General features: G+C 62.4%; 2 protein-coding genes across 7 annotated transcripts in view; both read right to left on the bottom strand.

The window, feature by feature from the left end:
- Positions 1-6,956, bottom strand: part of RYR1 (ryanodine receptor 1) — a 92,997-nt gene extending 86,041 nt beyond the window's left edge. Inside the window, 2 exon segments of the mRNA XM_043501411.1 lie at positions 118-237; positions 6,833-6,956. Coding sequence (XP_043357346.1) covers positions 118-237; positions 6,833-6,880 — 168 coding nt within the window. The 5' untranslated portion in view covers positions 6,881-6,956.
- A 3,146-nt stretch (positions 6,957-10,102) lies between these two features.
- The window catches only part of LOC119847269 (rho GTPase-activating protein 11A-like), a 16,665-nt gene continuing 9,157 nt past the window's right edge, over positions 10,103-17,610 (bottom strand). For 5 of the 6 annotated variants that reach the window (XM_043501412.1, XM_038381904.2, XM_038381902.2 and 2 more), the window contains 8 exons: positions 16,883-17,026; positions 16,492-16,569; positions 15,738-15,843; positions 15,440-15,519; positions 13,794-13,917; positions 13,103-13,205; positions 12,512-12,665; positions 10,103-11,687 (listed from right to left, as the gene is read on the bottom strand). In XM_043501412.1, coding sequence (XP_043357347.1) covers positions 10,888-11,687; positions 12,512-12,665; positions 13,103-13,205; positions 13,794-13,917; positions 15,440-15,519; positions 15,738-15,843; positions 16,492-16,569; positions 16,883-17,026 — 1,589 coding nt within the window. In that variant the 3' untranslated portion in view covers positions 10,103-10,887. The remainder of the gene's footprint in view (positions 11,688-12,511; positions 12,666-13,102; positions 13,206-13,793; positions 13,918-15,439; positions 15,520-15,737; positions 15,844-16,491; positions 16,570-16,882; positions 17,027-17,610) is intronic. The other variant, XR_006276764.1, reaches the window with a different exon arrangement.

Here is a 17,610-nt window from a genome sequence, read left to right as displayed (position 1 = left end):
GAGCTGGGATTCTGGCTGCAAAGGGGGGTGGGAGATGAAGAGGGGTTTGGGCAGCAAGATCGCTTTCCCCAGTCCCTGGCCCAGGGCCCGGCGGGGATGGGGGCACCGAGGGCTCACCTGGGCGTTGGAGGTCGACTCCAGGAAGCAGAGGCGGTTGCCGAAGCCCTCGGCCGCCAGGCACATCTTGAGCTGCTCCTTGAGGATGGTGGCAGAGCACTGCAGGACGACTTCATCCTCCTGGGGCAGGGAGAGACAGGGCGGGGGGCTCAGGACTCCTGGGTTCTATTCCAGCCTCGAGGAGGGGAAGGGGGGTCTAGTGGTTAGAGTGGGGGGGGATGGAGGTTGGGAGCTAGGGCTCCTGGGTTCTACCCTGGTTCGGGGGGAGGTCTAGTGGCTGTGGGGGGAAGGAGAGGCTGAGAGCCAGGACGCCTGGGTTCTATCCCAGGTTCTGCCGCTGGCTCACTGTGTGGACTGGGACGAACCCCTCGGTGCCCCTGTCCCGCACTGTGTAACATGGGAAGGGCCTGAGGGGGTGACGGGGCTGGGGGTGGGTTCCAGGGCTGGGGGGGGGGGTGATAGGGGATGGGGTGGCTGACAGCCAGGGGAGAGGAGTATGGATCGCCCCCACTCGTGACTCGTTGGGAATCGAACCCAGGAGTCCTGACGTGCAGCCCCATGCTCAACCCCCTAGACTCCGCTCCCCTTCGATTCCTGCAGAGCCCCCCCCGATCATAACACAGTGAACAGTCCCTGCAGGTCCCCCCCAAATGCTCCCTCCCCTCTTCCCGGGGGGATCAGGACAGGTTCTGCCCCTCAGGCCAGGACGTAAACAAGTCTCAGAGCAGCCACATGTCCCCAGGCTCCAGCATCCGTGGGCACCTGGCCCTCCCCCTCAGTGGGGGGATTCCCCCCGCACCCTGGCTCTTCCCTACACACTGCACTCGGAGAGGCAGCCGGCCACTCCAGCAGCATCAAACCGGAGTCACTCCGGATCTAGCCCAGGGCTGGCAGGGGCGGGCCCCGCTGCATTCAGCCTGCTCTGCCAGGGCTAATTAGCCCCCTTCGGAGCGGGGCTGCGGGGGCGGGCAAGGCTCAGACACAACAGAGACCCTGTAAGTGGAGCGGGGGGCACATTCAGTGAGCTACAGCAGCAGGCCGGCGGTGCTCGCTCGGAGCAGAATTCCTTACCCGGGCGCCTGCCTACAGACGCACATTAGCTGCACACGCCAGGAGTTAGAGCGAGGGGCAGGGTGCCAGGACTCCTGGGTTCTCTCCCCAGCTCTAGGAGGGGGGTGAGGTCTAGTGGTTAGCGCAGGGGAGGGCAAGGACCCCATTCCTCACCCCTCACCCCAACTTCACCTCTGGGGTGAAGCACAAGGGCTGTTTATACAGGGAACCCTCATCTGGCACTGGGATGCAGCCACCTCTGGGGTGGGGTGGGGGGCTGGTGAGCAGCTGCCCTGCATTTTAAGACAGGAAGTGACAGGATACCACGTCCTCTTAAAGCCGCAAGGCGGGCGGAGCAGCCGAAGACATAGTGCTAAGGATGGTTGTGGGGTGGTGCTGCATTCTGGGGGGGGAACCTCCTGCCATCCCCAGCATTGGGGGGCAGAGCTCAGTGCCCCGCCAGCGCCCTGCAGCTCTCATGACGGCCAGGTAGATTCCCCCGGCCAAGCCAGGCCCCACGGCCACCCCCAGACATGACTGCCCCCGGCCCCTGCCAGCCCATCCCCACTGCTCTGCTCCCACCCACCTCCCTCCAGAGACCCATCCAGGCGCATCCCCCTCCCCCCACGTAGGGTGCTCCCCGCCACTGCCCTGCCCGGGCCAACTCGGGTTACCAGACAGGTGCTATTTCCACAGGGGAATGTGCCGGGTCAGCACCCGCTGTGCTACCATTCCTCCCCCTGCGGGGAGCTCAGTCGCCCGTGCCCACCGAGCCAGGCCACAGCAATGGGAGGCCTGTCCCCTGCCCCCTGGCTTAGGGAGAGGGGTGGCACCTGTGCCTCCTGCATCACCAGAGCCCTACCCACACCACGCAGGCTGTTGCCCAGCGTCTGCACCCACTGCAACTGCCCCATCCACGCCCCCCACCCCTGCCCCCAGGAATCAGCCTCCTCCAGGGCCTCTGGGTCCTCAATATGCCAGGGCAAGGGCACATGCTCAGGGGATGGGTGTTGTGTGTATTACGGTAGCACCTAGAGTCCCCCACTAAGATCAGGGCCCCGTGGTGCTGGGCGCTGCCCAGACCCCAACTGAGATCAGGGCCCCATTGTGCCAGGCGCTGCAAGGACCCCAACCAAGAGACAGTCCCTGCCCCACATCAATAGAGCTCTGGCAGCCAGAGGAAGGACGATCATTCCCATTTTACAGATGGGGAAACTGAGGCCCATGGAGGCCAAGTGACTTAGCCAAGGTCAACCAGGGAGTTAGTGGCAGAGCCAGGGATTCAACCGAGATCCCCTGGCCCCAGTCTGATGCTGTAACCCCAAGGCCACCTCCCCTCTCAGCACAGAACTCCAGGCAGGAAGGGCAAGCGGAGCCCCTGGCATGGGGGAATGGGGGACCGTGGCATGGAGGAGGAGAGGGGGTTGCAGAGGGTCCCTGAACTAGTGGGGCAAGGGGTGGCCCCAGGGAGGTGGTGGGGGCCATCGAGGCCAGGCAGGAGTCCTGGCGTGTCAGTGACAAAGGCTGGGCCCTCTTGGGGCTTCAGCCCCCCCAGCCCCCTGCGAGGGGGTTGAGAACGTAGCCCTGGGAGGCAAAGCAGCCGCCCAAGGGCACCCTGACCTGAGCAGGGAAAGAAACATCCAGCATCCCACGGCACAGCCTGAGCCCTCCCTAGCCCCCTAGGAACAGCAGGTGGGCCCCCCCCCCAGCCCGAGCCCCAGGAGATAGATTTGCCTAGCGCCAGGGCTCCAGACTGCCCTGCCCCCCAGCCCCTGGGGCAGCTAGACTCCAGCCGTGATGCGAGAACCCGGCTCCGGGCCGGCAGGACCAAGCAAGTGGCAAGGAAGTAGGGGGCCAAGGTGGGGCTGTTCCCGCCCCAGCCCCACCTCTGCGCCGTCCGGAAAATGCCCGGGCGAGGGCAGATCCCCAGCCTGGAAAAGGCCGCCCGGCCCCCACCCGCGGCAGCTTCTGAAGAGATGCTCATGGCTCAAAATAGACGGCTCCTCTCTGGGGAGGGGGAGCAGCTATTACCAGCACGCGAAGCAATTACCGAGCCCCGGCCTGCCCCCCCACCGGCCCCCAGGGGCGGCACCGCCAGGGACCGGGCTTTGAGGACAAGGTGGAAGGAAATGGGGATTTGGCTGCGCCCTCTCCATGCCCCTGAGAAATAAGGGGTGTGCTGGGCTTTTAAGGGCAGGGGGGTTTGGGGAGGTTTCTGGGACGACATGGGAAGTCCCCCCCCCATCACTCCCATCTCAGGCTGGAGGCTTATTTTTGGAGCCTGCACCTGTCAGACTCATTCCTGCACACCCAGCTACGCGCATTGCTGCTGGTGCGGCCCGTGCTGGGGGGGGAGGGGGGCGCACGCGGAGCCCGCCCCCCCCAGCCCTCCCCACTGACACTCTCACACACAGTCCTGGCTCCAGCTAGACCCCACTCCCCTCCCAGAGCCAAGGAGAGCACCCAGGAGTCCTGGCTCCCAGCCCCCCTGCTCCGACCACTGGTCCCCATTCCCTCTCCCCAGCTGCGGCTGCCCCCCGGGTCCTGTGGCAGCGTCACACGGGCGGCGGGCGGGATATTTGGTTTCATGCACAAACCGGGAGGAAAATGTAGGCAGCAGCAGATTCCTCCTCTCCCTGCTGCCTCCCCCCCACCAAACAGCTGAGCTGAATTTAGGACACGGTCCCCCCACCCCGCGCTGGCCCCGTCTTCTTTCAGCGCATGAAACCAAGTACTTGTATTTCCTGCTGGGGGCACTGAGCGCCGGGGAATGTGGTGTACACACAACCTCTGTTCCAGCCCCCTGCTCTAACCACTAGACCCCACTCCCCTCCCAGAGCAGGGGATAGAACCCAAGAGTCCTGGCTCCCAGCACCCCTGCTCTAACCACTAGACCCCCACTCCCCTCCCAGGGGCAAGATAGAACCCAGGAGTCCTGGCTCCCAGCCCCCCCTCTAACCACTAGACCCCACTCCCCTCCCAGAGCAGAGGATAGAACCCAGGAGTCCTGGCTCCCATTCTGCCTCCGAGTTATTTCCTGGACCCTGTGAGTTTAGCCGTGGCCTTGTCCCCCGGCCTCACGTGGGGATTTCTCTGGGACCAGGAGTTGCCAGCAGGGGCAGGGGGAGCCAACACACTGCATCCCCTCCCCCACTACACTGCATCCCAGCCAGCCCCGCTCACCCACTGCATCCCTAACCACACTGCATCCCCAGTCCCAACCACACTACAGCCCAGCCAGCCATGCTCCCCACTGCATCCCCTCCCCTACTGCACTGCATCCCCACCCCGCTCCCCCAGCGCATCCCCAGCCCCAACCACACTGCAGCCCAGCCAGCCATGCTCCCCACTGCATCCCCTCCCCTACTGCACTGCATCCCCGCCCCGCTCCCCCAGCGCATCCCCAGCCCCAACCACACTGCAGCCCAGCCAGCCATGCTCCCCACTGCATCCCCTCCGCCACAATGCATCCCCGCCCCGCTCCCCCACTGCATCGCCGGCCCCAACCACACTGCAGCCCAGCCAGCCATGCTCCCCACTGCATCCCCTCCCCTACTGCACTGCATCCCCACCCCGCTCCCCCAGCGCATCCCCAGCCCCAACCACACTGCAGCCCAGCCAGCCATGCTCCCCACTGCATCCCCTCCCCTACTGCACTGCATCCCCGCCCCGCTCCCCCAGCGCATCCCCAGCCCCAACCACACTGCAGCCCAGCCAGCCATGCTCCCCACTGCATCCCCTCCGCCACAATGCATCCCCGCCCCGCTCCCCCACTGCATCGCCGGCCCCAACCACACTGCAGCCCAGCCAGCCATGCTCCCCACTGCATCCCCTCCCCTACTGCACTGCATCCCAGGAAAACCATTTCCAAAACAAACAAAGGCCGGCTACCAACAGGCCCTGGGGATTCCCCTCCCCTACCAGCGCAGGTGGCCTCACATCTCTCCCCTCCCCCTCCAACTGGTCGCTGTCCCCCTCCCCCCGGCTCCTTTCTTCACCCCTTCCCCACCTCCTTCGCCTCTGTGGGGCAAGCTGCACCCACACACTCCACCCAGAACAGCCACACGCCCCTTACTCCACTCCCTACATGCCCCCATTCCCTGCCATCCCAAGCCCTATGTGCCCCCCCACCACATCTCACCCCCACGTCCCCTGCTCCACCCCCACATGCCACACCCTGTCCCAAGCTCCACCCCCAGGCCTCAAGCTCCACCCCCGCACCCCCATCTGTTTCATTTCACTTTAGATTTCTTATCAATCAGTACAGTTCCCTGCACCCGGGCAGCCCCCGTCCCTGCCCTACGGCGCCATCAGGGCCAGACATCCCCCGAGCCAGGGCCAGGGAGCCAGGCAGTTTCAGCACCAGCCCAAGCTCCTCCCAGACAGGCCACAACCCAGACCGGGGCCCCTCAGGGATCCGACACCCACAGGCCCTTTAACCCTTCCACGGTGCTGCCCCCCCAGAGCTCCCCTCCCCCCAGATTCCAGCCATCCTGATGAATGGAGCCAGCTGTCAACCTGGTTATATAAAGCTCTGAAATCTGAGACCTCGGCGGCTGAGGGTCCTTGCACACACACCCCACTTTGCACAACCCTCATTCCTTGCACACGCACCCTGCTTCATGCACCCTCTTTCCTTGCACACGTGCCCTGCTTTGCACACCCCTCCTTCCTGGGACACGCACTCCACCTTGCACACCCCCTCCTTCCTCACACACGTGCCCTGCTTCGCACACCCCTCTGTCCTGGCACAAACCAAACAGCACAACACAGAGAGAAGTGACACCAGGTGCCTAAAGTATCCACCCAGAGGGGCTCAAGGGATTGGACAGGGCTATTATTAGGTGTTTTACAGTAGCGCCCAGAGGCCCAGACAGAGATCGGGCCCATGGTGTCAGGCGCTGCACAGCCAGAGCGCAAGACACCCCGCAGCTCTTCCAGGAACACAGCTCGGGTCTGGAAGGCCCCTGGGTGGGAGCCAAACAGGGGTTTGGGTGGGAACCAGCTGCCTCCTCCCCCAGCAACACCTGTTGGCAGCCACTTGCTTCTGGGCTCAGCAGGCCCTGCCGAGAGGACCTGGGGTGGGGGGCAGGACGGGGCAGCGAGAATATCCCATGTCACCATGGGGGGAAAGAGGAGGTCGGTTAGAGACAGGGGTTATCACAGAGCTCAAGGCAACTCCCCTGTCTGTCCCCTCTGCCCCCCAGACTCCTTCCCCTCACCCCCATAGACTCCCACCCTGCTACCCTGTCTCTTCTCCCCGCCCCATGGCCAGGGTGTCAGCATGCACCCTCCCCCCCGGCTAGGCAGAGAGGGACCCCAAGGACACCCCGGGTTTGCCCAGCCCCCACCTCCTCTGGCCATTCTCCCGGCCTCCCCCTCCACTGGGCCCTGTCCCAAGTGCCCCCTTCCCCACGGCTCCCCCCTCTGCCCTCCCCAGCTCCCCAGGGGCACTGGAACAGTTTGTATAGTGGGGGCGCTGAGACCCATTGAACCAAACTGCAAACCCTGGGTGTGATAGAAACCACATTAAGCCAGGAGGGGTGGGGGTGCTGCAGCCCCCCCCATTCCTAGTTCCCACACCTCTGCTCCCCCACTCACCCCTTCTTTCCCTGCTCCCCCTCCCTCACCTTTCCCCACTGCTCCCGCTTCCCCCCCCACTCACGGTCCGCAGGAACTGCACATCATCCTCCCCTTCCCCGCCCTCGGCCATGGCTGCGGGGGGATGCGGAGCTCGGGCCGGCCGCTCAGCGGGGAGAGCCGGGCAATGAGGGGCCGGGCCGGGCCGGGCCGAGCTGCCCGCAGCGGGCGGGGGAGCGGCCCTGGATCCGCCCCTGGCCGCCACCGATTGGAGGGGGGAGCCGGCGGGGGGGGCGCGCAAGGCTGAGAGAAGGGATGAATGGGGGGGGGAAACGAGCACAAGCAAGGGGGCAGGTGCCCAGAGAGTGGGTGCGCATTGGGAGGGAAGGGGCCCCCAGCCCCCACTGCGGGGTGGGGGGGGGTGAGATGTGTGTGGCTCCTCCCCCGCCCGCCCCGACGAGGCTGCCCTAGTCTAGTGAGACTCCAGGAGCCGGGACTCCTGGGTTCTCTCCCCCGCTCTGGGAAATAAAGCTGCTGAGGGGGGAAGTGGGAAAGCCAGGACTCCTCCGTTCTCTCCCTTGCTCAGGGAACGGGGGTAAGCGGGGGTGGGGGTCTGGGAGCCAGGACTCCTGGGTTCTAGTCTCAGCTCTCCCACTGGTTTAGGAGCTAAGGCAGGTGCCTCACCTGGCCAGCAGCTCCCTCGCCCCAGTCGCAGGTGTCGCTGCCCAGACCCCACCAGGCCCTTTGTGTGTGCCTCAGTTTCCCCAATATATTGAATGTTTAAGTAGGTGAGGGGAAAAGATGGGTTAATCTCTGCCGGGACCCAGAGGATGAGGTGCGATGGACGGCTGGCTGCTGGGGCCCCACGCCCATCTGGGACCACCGACCACCTCTGCCAGAGGCCACCCCCTGGGAGAATAAAGAGCTAGGATCCAGGTGACCTTTTTCTGGCCCAGAAGAGGAACAAAGGACTGGGGGGGGTTAGGTGGCTGGAAGCAGGGGGCCGAGAGACAGCGGCCAGCTCTGCTCAGGCCCCGCTGGAGTAGCTGCCACATCCCCTTCCCTGGGCCACACTCAGGGCTCTCTGCGCTGCAGCCCGGCTAGCCAAACAGCCTATCCATTTTCACACCGCTGGCCCAGGGGGGCTCCAGCGCCCGGGCCTGAGGGGAGCTCACAGCCTGACACAGGGCAGCTGGAGGGTCTCCGCTTTGGTCCCAGGAGGCATTGAAACCGAGGGGCTGACCCCAATGACCCAAAGGGGGGCTGGCAAATGGAAAGGGTCCTCTCAGGGGCTGTCCCAGCACACCAGACCCGTGGATCCATGACAAGGGCTTCTCCCCAGCTGGGAAGGGGAAATAAGATGCACGACCCTTTATCCCTGTCCAGCTGCAGCCATAGGAGCAGGGGTAAAGAGAGAAACTCTGTTAAAAATCAGCCTCCCACTGATGCCGTTCTATGATCCCCCTTGTGTAGATGGGGAAACTGAGGCACATCACAGTAATGCAGCAGAGACGGGTGTCTGTGAAGGGGCTGCGGTTGGAGCCCAGATTCTACCACTGGTCAGCCCCCAAGGCCTCTTTGCTTTTTGCCACATGCTGGAGAGGCAGACCTGAAATGCATCATTGCCTCAGGTTCCCGGCTGGCTGCATGCACCCAGCTGTTGTTCCTTGGCAGAGATTGCGACTGGAAAGGCTCGGGGAAAGAAGAGCGTGGTTTTGTTCTGTGTTTGTACAGCGCCTGGCGCACTGGGGCTCTAGTAATAAAACAACAATATTGTCTTAACACTGCATCATCAGAGAAAAGTCACAGGGGGAAAAGATACGCTCACGCCACACAACATTAGACCGGTTCCCGCAGGGCTGTCGGGACCATGGCTGAGCACCCGCTGCCCCTCACAGCTATGAAAATTCTGGCCTGAATCCGGAGCCGGGTTCCGGTTCCTGCCCGTTGATTCATGTCGCTTTGCAGGGCAGGTTGTTCTTTGGGGAGGCCGCTAGAGGGCGCTGGGGTGGAAATTAATCAGGCTGTGTCATTAATTAGCAGCCTAGGAAAAGGGAGCCAAGGACAGTCATGGGGGCCCCGGGCGCTAATTGGGAAGATCCGGCTGACCCTGCAGATCAGCTGCTGAAATCAAATAAATCCAGCCTGGCCCCCAGCTCTGGGCTGGAAGACCCAGAGCCACCCCCCCCCGGCAGGATCAGGGCCCCCATTATGCCAGGTGCTGCCTAGAAACACCCACACCCAGCGGGGATCGAGGCCTCCCCATTGTCCCTAAGCCCATTCCTCAGCCAGCGCCAAGGCAGGAAGACGGGGTATTGGAAAGCTGGATTTATGGTGCCCCCCATCAGCCCCTTAGCGTGACCCAGTTCATGGGTTTTTTTAAGTGGCTTGCTGCAAAGCTGCCCTGGGCATTGACCATAGGGCAGGGAGAGATGCCCCATCTCCCCTCGGGGTGGGGGAGATGCGTGGGGGATAGAGTCAGCCCCAGCACCCTAGGAGCAGGGGGAGCTGGATAACACCCCCAGGTGCTGTCTGCTGCAGAGATCTCAGTGCACAACCAGACCCTGGAGGCCCCAGGCTCCAGCCCCAGCCATGCAGCCCAGGATGCCCCCCAGCGGCCTCTTCCTGGGGCCAGAGCCAGCCCCAGGACTGCATGAGATGGGGGGCCCCAGCCCTGCCCTGCATCTCCCCCCACATTCAAGGGGCAAGAGACTTGTGTTTTCCTCCAGCTTTAGGAGGGGAGGGGGGGTTGGGCCTAATGGGGTGGGCAGGGAGCCAGGACTCCTGGAATCTATTCCCAGATCACCCCACATCCCTCCCAGAGCTGGGGATGTCCCCCAACACCCAGTTCCCCTTCCAGAGCTGGGGCTGGAACCCCGCAGTCCTGGTACCCCGCAGTCCTGGTGCCTGGCCCCCTGCTCTAAGCTCCTGGGTTCCAGCCCCAGAAGGGGAACTGAGCGTTTGGGGAAGTCGCTTTGCCTCAGTTTCCTCATCTATACCGGGGGGGGGTTAATTCATCACCCCGTCAGGTGCTCTGAGTGCTGGGGGGCCCAGCCTGTTAAGGAGACCAGCGGGTTTGGTTGAAATGTCAGGTGTTAGTTTCACTGCCAGTGGCACAGGTCTGTTCATCCACCTCCCACAGCCTGTAAGAATCCAGCCTCTCCTCGGTTACAAAAATCAAACAATTCCCCCCACACACACCAAGCACAACCATCCCCTGGCCCCCTCAATCCAGCAGCGGAAAGATCCTACCCTGTGCAGGAAACCCAGCAGCAAACACCTGCGGGACTCCAGAGTATTGGCCGACCGTTTGCGGCTTCTTTGGGTGGAAAAAGAAGGAAAAAAAGTTTTAAAAAAAAAACCCCTTTTATTCTGGAAGAAATTTAAACATTTGAAAGGAAAGAAACTTCGACCTTGTGGGCCTTCTTGCTTTCGGAAGGATTGCGACTCCAAGGGGAGACCCCGCACGCCCCCGGCTCAGGAAAAAGACACCAGTCCCTACACTTCATACACATATCACGGCCCGTCTCCAGAAACAAGCAGTGTTCTCACCCCCCCACCCACCCACCCACCCCACAGCAAAATACAGAAACTGCAGCCCAAGGCACGAAAGAGCCAACAGCAGAAACCCAGCCGCGAGGAGCTGGTACCAGGCGATAACAGGGTAAAAAACCCCAGCAGAGAAATCGGCCTTGGAATTTGAACCCAGGACGCACCAGTTTCCCAGCGGCCAGCAGGCGAGGGCACAGAGCGGCTCAGGAATTGCCTGCCGGGGGCTGAAATGCCCAAGGAATTCATAGTTCTTACACAGTGAGCCCACCGGGACCCAGAGAGGACATGGCTGCTGAGGCAAGGCAGCCAGGGTGCCCCAGCCGGTTTGGGGCACACGGAGGTCCCGAGGGCGAGGGGAGGATTCAGTCACAGCCCAGGGGATTCCAAACTTCGAGGCCCAGTTTGCCCCCTAGAAGGCAGGGGAATGCAGCACATCAAGGGGGGACACCATGGACCCCACCCTGCCCCTTCACAGATCCAGGGAGTCCTGGCTGGTGGTAAGTTTAGTACCTGGCAGTGGGGATTTTGGGGAGTGACTCTGATTGGCCCCCAGCAGCTGCTGGAGCTGGGGGGGGTCCACAGGAGGGGTCAGTGGGGGGCGGGTGCCATGTCCCGGGGGCTGGCATTGGGCATGGCAGCGCTCGGCTCCCTCCGGCCCCGCAGTCCCACGAAGGCCAGGGTGAGGTGCTTGTGGCTGACGAAGATCTGCCGCCCACAGGCCCGGAAGTAGCTCAGTGGATTCTTGGGGGGCTGCAGGCTGGTCTCGCCCTGCCCCAAGGCCTTGGCCCGGGACCCAGCGGGCAGGGTGCTCTCATGGCTGAGCGAGCGCCCGAAGCGCCGGCCCTGGGCTGCCCGTTTGGGGGTGCCAGCTCTGGCGGGCTGAGTGGGGGAGCGCGGGAAGGCCAGGGTCAGTCGCTTCACGCGGCACTTGGGGGCACCGTCGAGGCCGGGAAGACGCTGGGAAAGAGAGCCAGGAGCCGGCCGCTCCTCCCCTGGCTCCGGGCCACCCTCCCCGGCCCCAGCACTGCTGGGGGCCAGCGTGACGCACAGCATGGGGGTGCCCAGCGGCTCCGGACCAGGTCGGCTCCCTGGGGCATCATCCAGTGGCTCCCTCTCACCTCCTCCAGGGCGGGATGGGGAGCTTCCTGACCTGGCTACTCCTGGGAGGTCGTCGACGCTGCCCTCCGCCCCCGACAGGCGCTCAGGCCAGCTCAGGGACCTGCGTAGGGCCCGCTGCTGCCTGTGGGGGGCCCCAGTGCGGCTTCCGAACCAGGCCTCCAGGTCCAGCTCCTTGGCGCACGACTCCTTGCTGGCCTCTGCAGATCCCACGCAGGGCACGGGGTCTCGCTTGCTTTGCCCGGCAGCGGGGCCTTCGACAGCAGGTGTCCCTGGAACACAGACATGGCCCCGTCACTGCCCCAGCCAACGTGGGGCCCGGCACCCAGCCGCATTGTGGGGGGCCCGCTCGGTGCCTGGCAAAATCAGACGCAGCATTGAGATGCAGCCACCTCGGGGGTGCAGCATGGCAACTGTTCGTAGGGGGTTCCCTCGCTCTGGGGCAGGGCACTGGGATTGTTTGTGCAGGGATCCCTCACCCAGCACTGAGATGCAGCTGTCTCTGGGATGGGGTGGTGGGACTGTTTATACAGGGGCCCCTCACCTAGCACTGAGATGCAGCCACCCCTGGGGTGAGGCACAGCAGCTAATACGCTGACCTCTTTAAGCGGTTGGGATCTTCGACCTGCCAGCTGCGTCGGTATCATGCGAACAGACCCCCGGCGTACCGAGGCACTCTGGCCCTGGGAAGGGCGAAGATGAGCCTGTAGATCCAAGCCACTAAATCCCCACCCACCCCGAGCTGCCCCCGGCACGCCCCGCCCAGCTCTGTTGAAACCAGCCGATTACGACACTTGACAACTGGGCCGGGAAGCTATTTCGCCATTGGGCCAAGACGCAGCGTGGCTGCTGCGGGGGGGAGGCGCCGTCTGGGGTTACAGGGTTCAACCCACCTGCCATTCAGCGCTGCAGGCCAGGAAAGGGGAGCCAGGTCGATGGCGGAGCAGGCTGGACGGGTGCCAGCCAAGGATGCTGATGGGGGCCCCCGCGGGGGAGGTGAACAGGCCATGCCATGCCCATCTCTGATCCAAACCCCACTCCCTTTATAAAAGATGGGGGCCTTTGCATCATGCTGCCCCCAGGGCATGGACTGTACCATCATCCAGGTCTGTGGGCCTGGACAAGGGCATTGGGACCCAGCTCTGCAGGGCTCGGTGCCCCTCCAGGGCGTCTGCCACCATCCACTTCATCAGGTGCCAGCTGCTGGGCTTGGTGGCCTTGGCGTCCTGCTTGGCGAGGTCCGGGGGAGGCTGCAGGTGGGAGAAAGGGAGAAGGGCTGGGGCTTTGCTGCCTGGGAGGGGCCCCGGGGCCAGAGCCGCAGCTAGAAAGCACCTGGAGGGGCCTGTGGCTGGGTGCAAGGGAAGGGCTCCAAGGTCTGACCCCCCAGGAGCAAGCGGGGACGTGGCACAAGGAGGCTGGCCCCTTTAAACGAGCGCTCAGATGCCTGGGTTCTGACCCACACCCCTTTAAATGCGCCCCCCCCGTCCCAAGCTGCTGGAGTTCTTTTCCACAACCCAAGATATGGGATTACGAATGAACTTGCAATGAGCTGGCCTAGGTATGTGGAACCTGCTGCCCCCTGCTGGATGGACCCTGAGTTGCAGTGTCACGCATCTTAAGCCCTATACTGCTAACAGGGATTCACCTTTAGGCCAAAGAGGGGGCCTACACGTCTGGAGTTACTCACCAGCTCCTTCCTGCTGCGGGCAAAGATGCGCAAGGACTTGCGCCCCACATTCTGCCGCTCGAAGGGGGCTGGGGAGCCACGGGCGAATCGGCCAGAGAGCTTCCTGGATGGGAAGAAGCAGGGCATCAGGACAGCTGCCCAGGATGGGGCGGGCTGGGCACCAAGCGGGCATTAGGGGAGCCCCCACAACCAGATACGTCCACCGGGCTTCAAATGCTGCCTGTTGCACAGAGCAGGGATGAGCCGATGCAACACGCACGCACACACGCACACGGGTGCAGAGTTGGGATCCATTACATTGATGGCCGGGGGGAACAGTCGGGGGTAAGGCATCGGGCTGGGACCCAGAGGATTGGGCTTCAATTCCTGACTCTGCCACCACCTCTCTGGAGGCACCTTGGGCAAGTCCCAGCATCCTGGGCCTCAGTTTCCCCAGCTGTGTGTGGCGGGGAGGGTGTCTGCAGTGCCAGGCACAATGAGCCACCTCAATCTCAGTAGAGGGGATCTGCACACACCTGGCCCCACGGAGGCCCCCAATCTCGCTCGGGGAGGAGGGTGTCTGCACAGCGCATAGCTCCCCGGAAGCTCCCCCCCAGCTCAGGAACCAGCATTTTCAGCCATTGCCCCAGAACACAGATGTGGGCCAGGAGCAGGCGCCCCAGTGGGGCAACCTCCCCACCCCCCGCCTTACCTCCGAGGATGCCTCTTGCAGCTGCTTTTCCTTTGATGCAGGCTGGTGCTGTGGGGCAGAGTCCCTGTAGCAGGGGGCAACTCTGGGGGGCTGTTGGCAAAGACCTCAGGGGGGCTGGCGGGAGCTGGTGGGGAGGGGAGACAAAGGAGTCAACCAAGGAGCAGGGCAGGGGGGCTGGTATTTTGGGGGGAGAATAGATGCTTGTCTATTTATGTGGGGGAGAGATAGGTGAGAGGGGTGTGGTTACAGTGGGGGGGGGCTGGGAGCCAGGACTCCTGGGTTCTATCCCCAGCTCTGCCAGACAGACAGACTCCTGGCATGGCTTGAGGAGGACACTTCCCCCTCTCTGCACCTCCCTTCCCCCTCTAACATGGGGTTTGAAATCCTGCCGGGGTCTGAGCTCTCTGGGGCAGAGACTGTGGCCGTGCAGCGATGGGGGCCCCAATCCTGGCTGGAGCCCCTTGTTAGAGGGCTTATTTCTTCACCCTCCCACTTCCCTGATCCTTCTCACGTGAACAGAGAGCAACAATACCCCAAGTCCAAAGGTGCAAACAATTCGATGTTTATTGGGGTGAACTTCCAGCAAGCTTAAATCCAAATTCCTTATTTTTGAATCCTAACTTACTTCCTGATTATCACTACAAAATTTTTTTTTCTTCTCCTGTTGATAATTGCCCACCTTAATTGATTAGTCTCGTTAGAGTTGGTATGGCAACCCCCATTGTTTCATGTTCTCTGAGTATATCTTCCTACTGTATTTTCCACTGCACGCGTCCGATGAAGTGGGCTTTAGCCGATGAAAGCTCATGGTCAGGTAACTTTGTTAGTCTAAGGTGCCACAAGGATTCCTCGTTCTTTTAACTTACTTCCCGATTGCCCCTAATTTATATAGTAATCGTCTCAGCTATATCTTAACCAATCATTTTACTGAAATCTAGCTAACCAATCCTAACAGCGTAATATAATTCTCTAACCCGTTATATCCCACTACCCTAACAGACACAGAGCAAAATTCATTATGCAGCAGACCGAAACAATTAGAGAACCAGACAGACTGACAATAGAAAAGTGGGGGCCATAAAAATAAAACACACAGAAGTGAGGGGCAAAGAGTCCTGTGGCACCTGATAGAGTAGCAGATGTATTAGAGCATAAGCCTTAGTGTGTGAACACCCACTTCGTCGGATGCATGTAATGAGGGTTTCACACCCACAGCCATTGAGAAGGGACTTCTTGCCAGGCCAGATGTTATTAAACCAAGTTCTCTTTAACCATCTGAAGATCTGTTTTTTATCGGGCGGTGACAGGCGCTATAGGGCTGTTAGGGAGACGATCCTGTCCCAACACCACCTTATTTCTGTGACTGGTTTGGGAGGTGAGGACTTCCTGGCTGATGGCTGCCCCTACTGCTTGGCCAAAGGCCTTGGCCGAAGAGCCAGGCCTAGGACTGTCACAGCGAGAGAAGCCCAGACGCTGGCAGACTGATTTTGATTCTTTGTTTTATCCCCCTGTAACTAGCGAAGTGATAAAAATACCTAAATTCTTCAAGTCTAAGCTTTACAGACAGGCCTGACTATCTAGATCCTAACACCCCTCACTATCGTGAGGGCAGAGTACCCCGCGGGCAGTCAGCCCCCCGGCCGTACCATCATCTGGGGGCTGATCGAAGGAGTCCCCGGCCTCGTCCGTGGACAGATCTGAGCCAGCCGGCCCCACGGCGGGTCTCCTGCAAGGGGCACGCAGGCAGCGTTAGCAGGGCCGGAACTGGCTCGCCTGCCCGGAGTTCCCAGCATGCATTGTAGGACGTGCCCGGGAAACTGGGTGCCCCCCAATGCTTGGGTCCTCCCTGCAGTCTGGCATCCCCCTGCTCCACCCACACCATGCTCCCCAATGCCCCCTTCTCCTGCTCTGAGCTCCCCAGGGGAACAGCACGAAGCCGCCTACCACTTCTTGGTGCCCAGCAGGGCCTCCTGGGCCAGCTCCTCCAAGGCCTTGCGCTTGGTGCCGAAGGAGAGGGTCCGGGGCAACAGGCTGGAGACACTCGGGGAGTCTAGGGAGAGGAGAGAGGGGGCTGGGGTCCACACGGGCTCGGGGAGGTTCCCCAGGTTTGCCACGGCCTCTCCCCAACCCAGCAGGGTACCCCCCACCACAACTCATGCACCCCATCGCTGCATGGAAGAGACCCTGTGGGGAGCTGCAGGGGGTGCTCTCCCCTGGCAGTCAGGGCTGGCCCCATTGCCCCAGGGGGCCGGTGTTGCGGGAGGTGACATTACTCAGACAAGGTGCGAACCCAGCGTGGCCTTTCATAGCGACCCCCTCAGACACAGGATTGCTCTTCGCTTCCACTCCTAAACTGCTGCGTGGCTGTTAACCAGCCCCCACGCCACACCCCAGAGGTGGCTGCATCTCCATGCTGGGCAAGGGAACCCTGTATAAACAGCCCCGCACCCCACCCCAGAGGTGGCCGCATCCCAGCGCCAGGCAAAGGATCTCTACGCATGCAGCGTAAAGCACTTTAGGATGCCCAGAGCCCTCTCCACAACTGCTCAGATGAGGATCTGGGGACACCCGATATGGCCGGGGGAGGAGCTGGGGATCACTGAAGCACAGGGGCTGTAAGTGGCCTTGTACTTGTCCTAGCCCCACAGTACCCAGCTGCCCCCATCCCCGTGCCCCCACCCAGCAGCCCTGCACTCACCCACTCTTGGCTCCTGGGCCAGAGGCCCCCCAGGACCGTGCCCCACTCGGAGTTTGGTCAGGGCCCCGTTCACAATCTCTGCAAGACAGGAAACTGAGCGGATACAACCCCATAGCGCCCACCCCCCAGCACATCCCTGCCCGCTGGGGCCGGCACCCCCTCTCCTAGGATAGGGGCAGACACACCCTGGCTTGGAAGGGTGAACATCCCTTGGGGGGGCCCACACTGGCAGGGTAGGGGGCTTGTCTGTGGGTAGGGTGTCAGAACTTCTGGGTTCTCTCCCTGGCTCTGGCAGAGGAGTGGGGACTCGTGGTCAGAACAGGGGGCTGGGAGCCAGGACTCCTGAGTTCTCTGCCTGTACCCGGCAGCGAGCTGGGACCCAGACCCTCACCACCAACACTCCTCCGGCGAAGCCTCTGGTGCCACTCTGCCAGCCCATCTCCGGCATCCCTTGGCCCCACCTGGCTCTGGCGGCCACTGGCTGGCTCAGGGGCAGGAGCTGGGAGTTTGTCCAGGAGGAACTGGGGAACTCTGCCTAGAGGGGAGACATGGGGGGAGGGGTTTAGAGCCAAGACACCCCAGGACTGAGAATCTCCTTCCCCTGTCACCCCAGAGCCACCTGCCTGAAGCCTCTGGACACCCCCATCCATCCGGTGCCTCTTTGCTGCTACCCAGCCCCTAAAGCCGGGAGTGGGGGGGGAGCCAGCATAGTAGGGGGGCAGAGCCCCCTGCAGCCCCAGCACCCTGCCATGCACAGAAGGGCTGGGGGGAGGGGCAGACCAGCCCACTGGACATGGGGCATTCAGCAGATCTGGGGATTATGGGATATGACACAGCCAGGAGGCCCTGACCCCATGTCCTGGGCTGCTGTCTCCTGCCCCCTCTGGATGCCCCCTGCACTGACACTGGGACCTGTCCCGGAACGGTGTCCTGCTGCCAGTCAGCAGCTCCCATGCCCCACTGCAGAGGTGGCTGCATCTCAGTGCTGGGTGAGGAATCCTGGTATAAACAGTCCACGCGCCCCACCCAAGAGGTGGCTGCATTGACCCCTGTGTAAACCGCTTGCAACATACTTCTGGATGCAAAGTGCTAGAAAAATGTCAGCAGGGATTCAAACTA

The sequence above is a fragment of the Dermochelys coriacea genome, chromosome 23, assembly GCF_009764565.3.
Source record: "Dermochelys coriacea isolate rDerCor1 chromosome 23, rDerCor1.pri.v4, whole genome shotgun sequence".
Classification (NCBI taxonomy): Eukaryota; Metazoa; Chordata; order Testudines; family Dermochelyidae; genus Dermochelys; species Dermochelys coriacea.
Note: the sequence above shows the minus strand (reverse complement) of the source record. Positions and strands in the feature narration are given on the sequence as shown.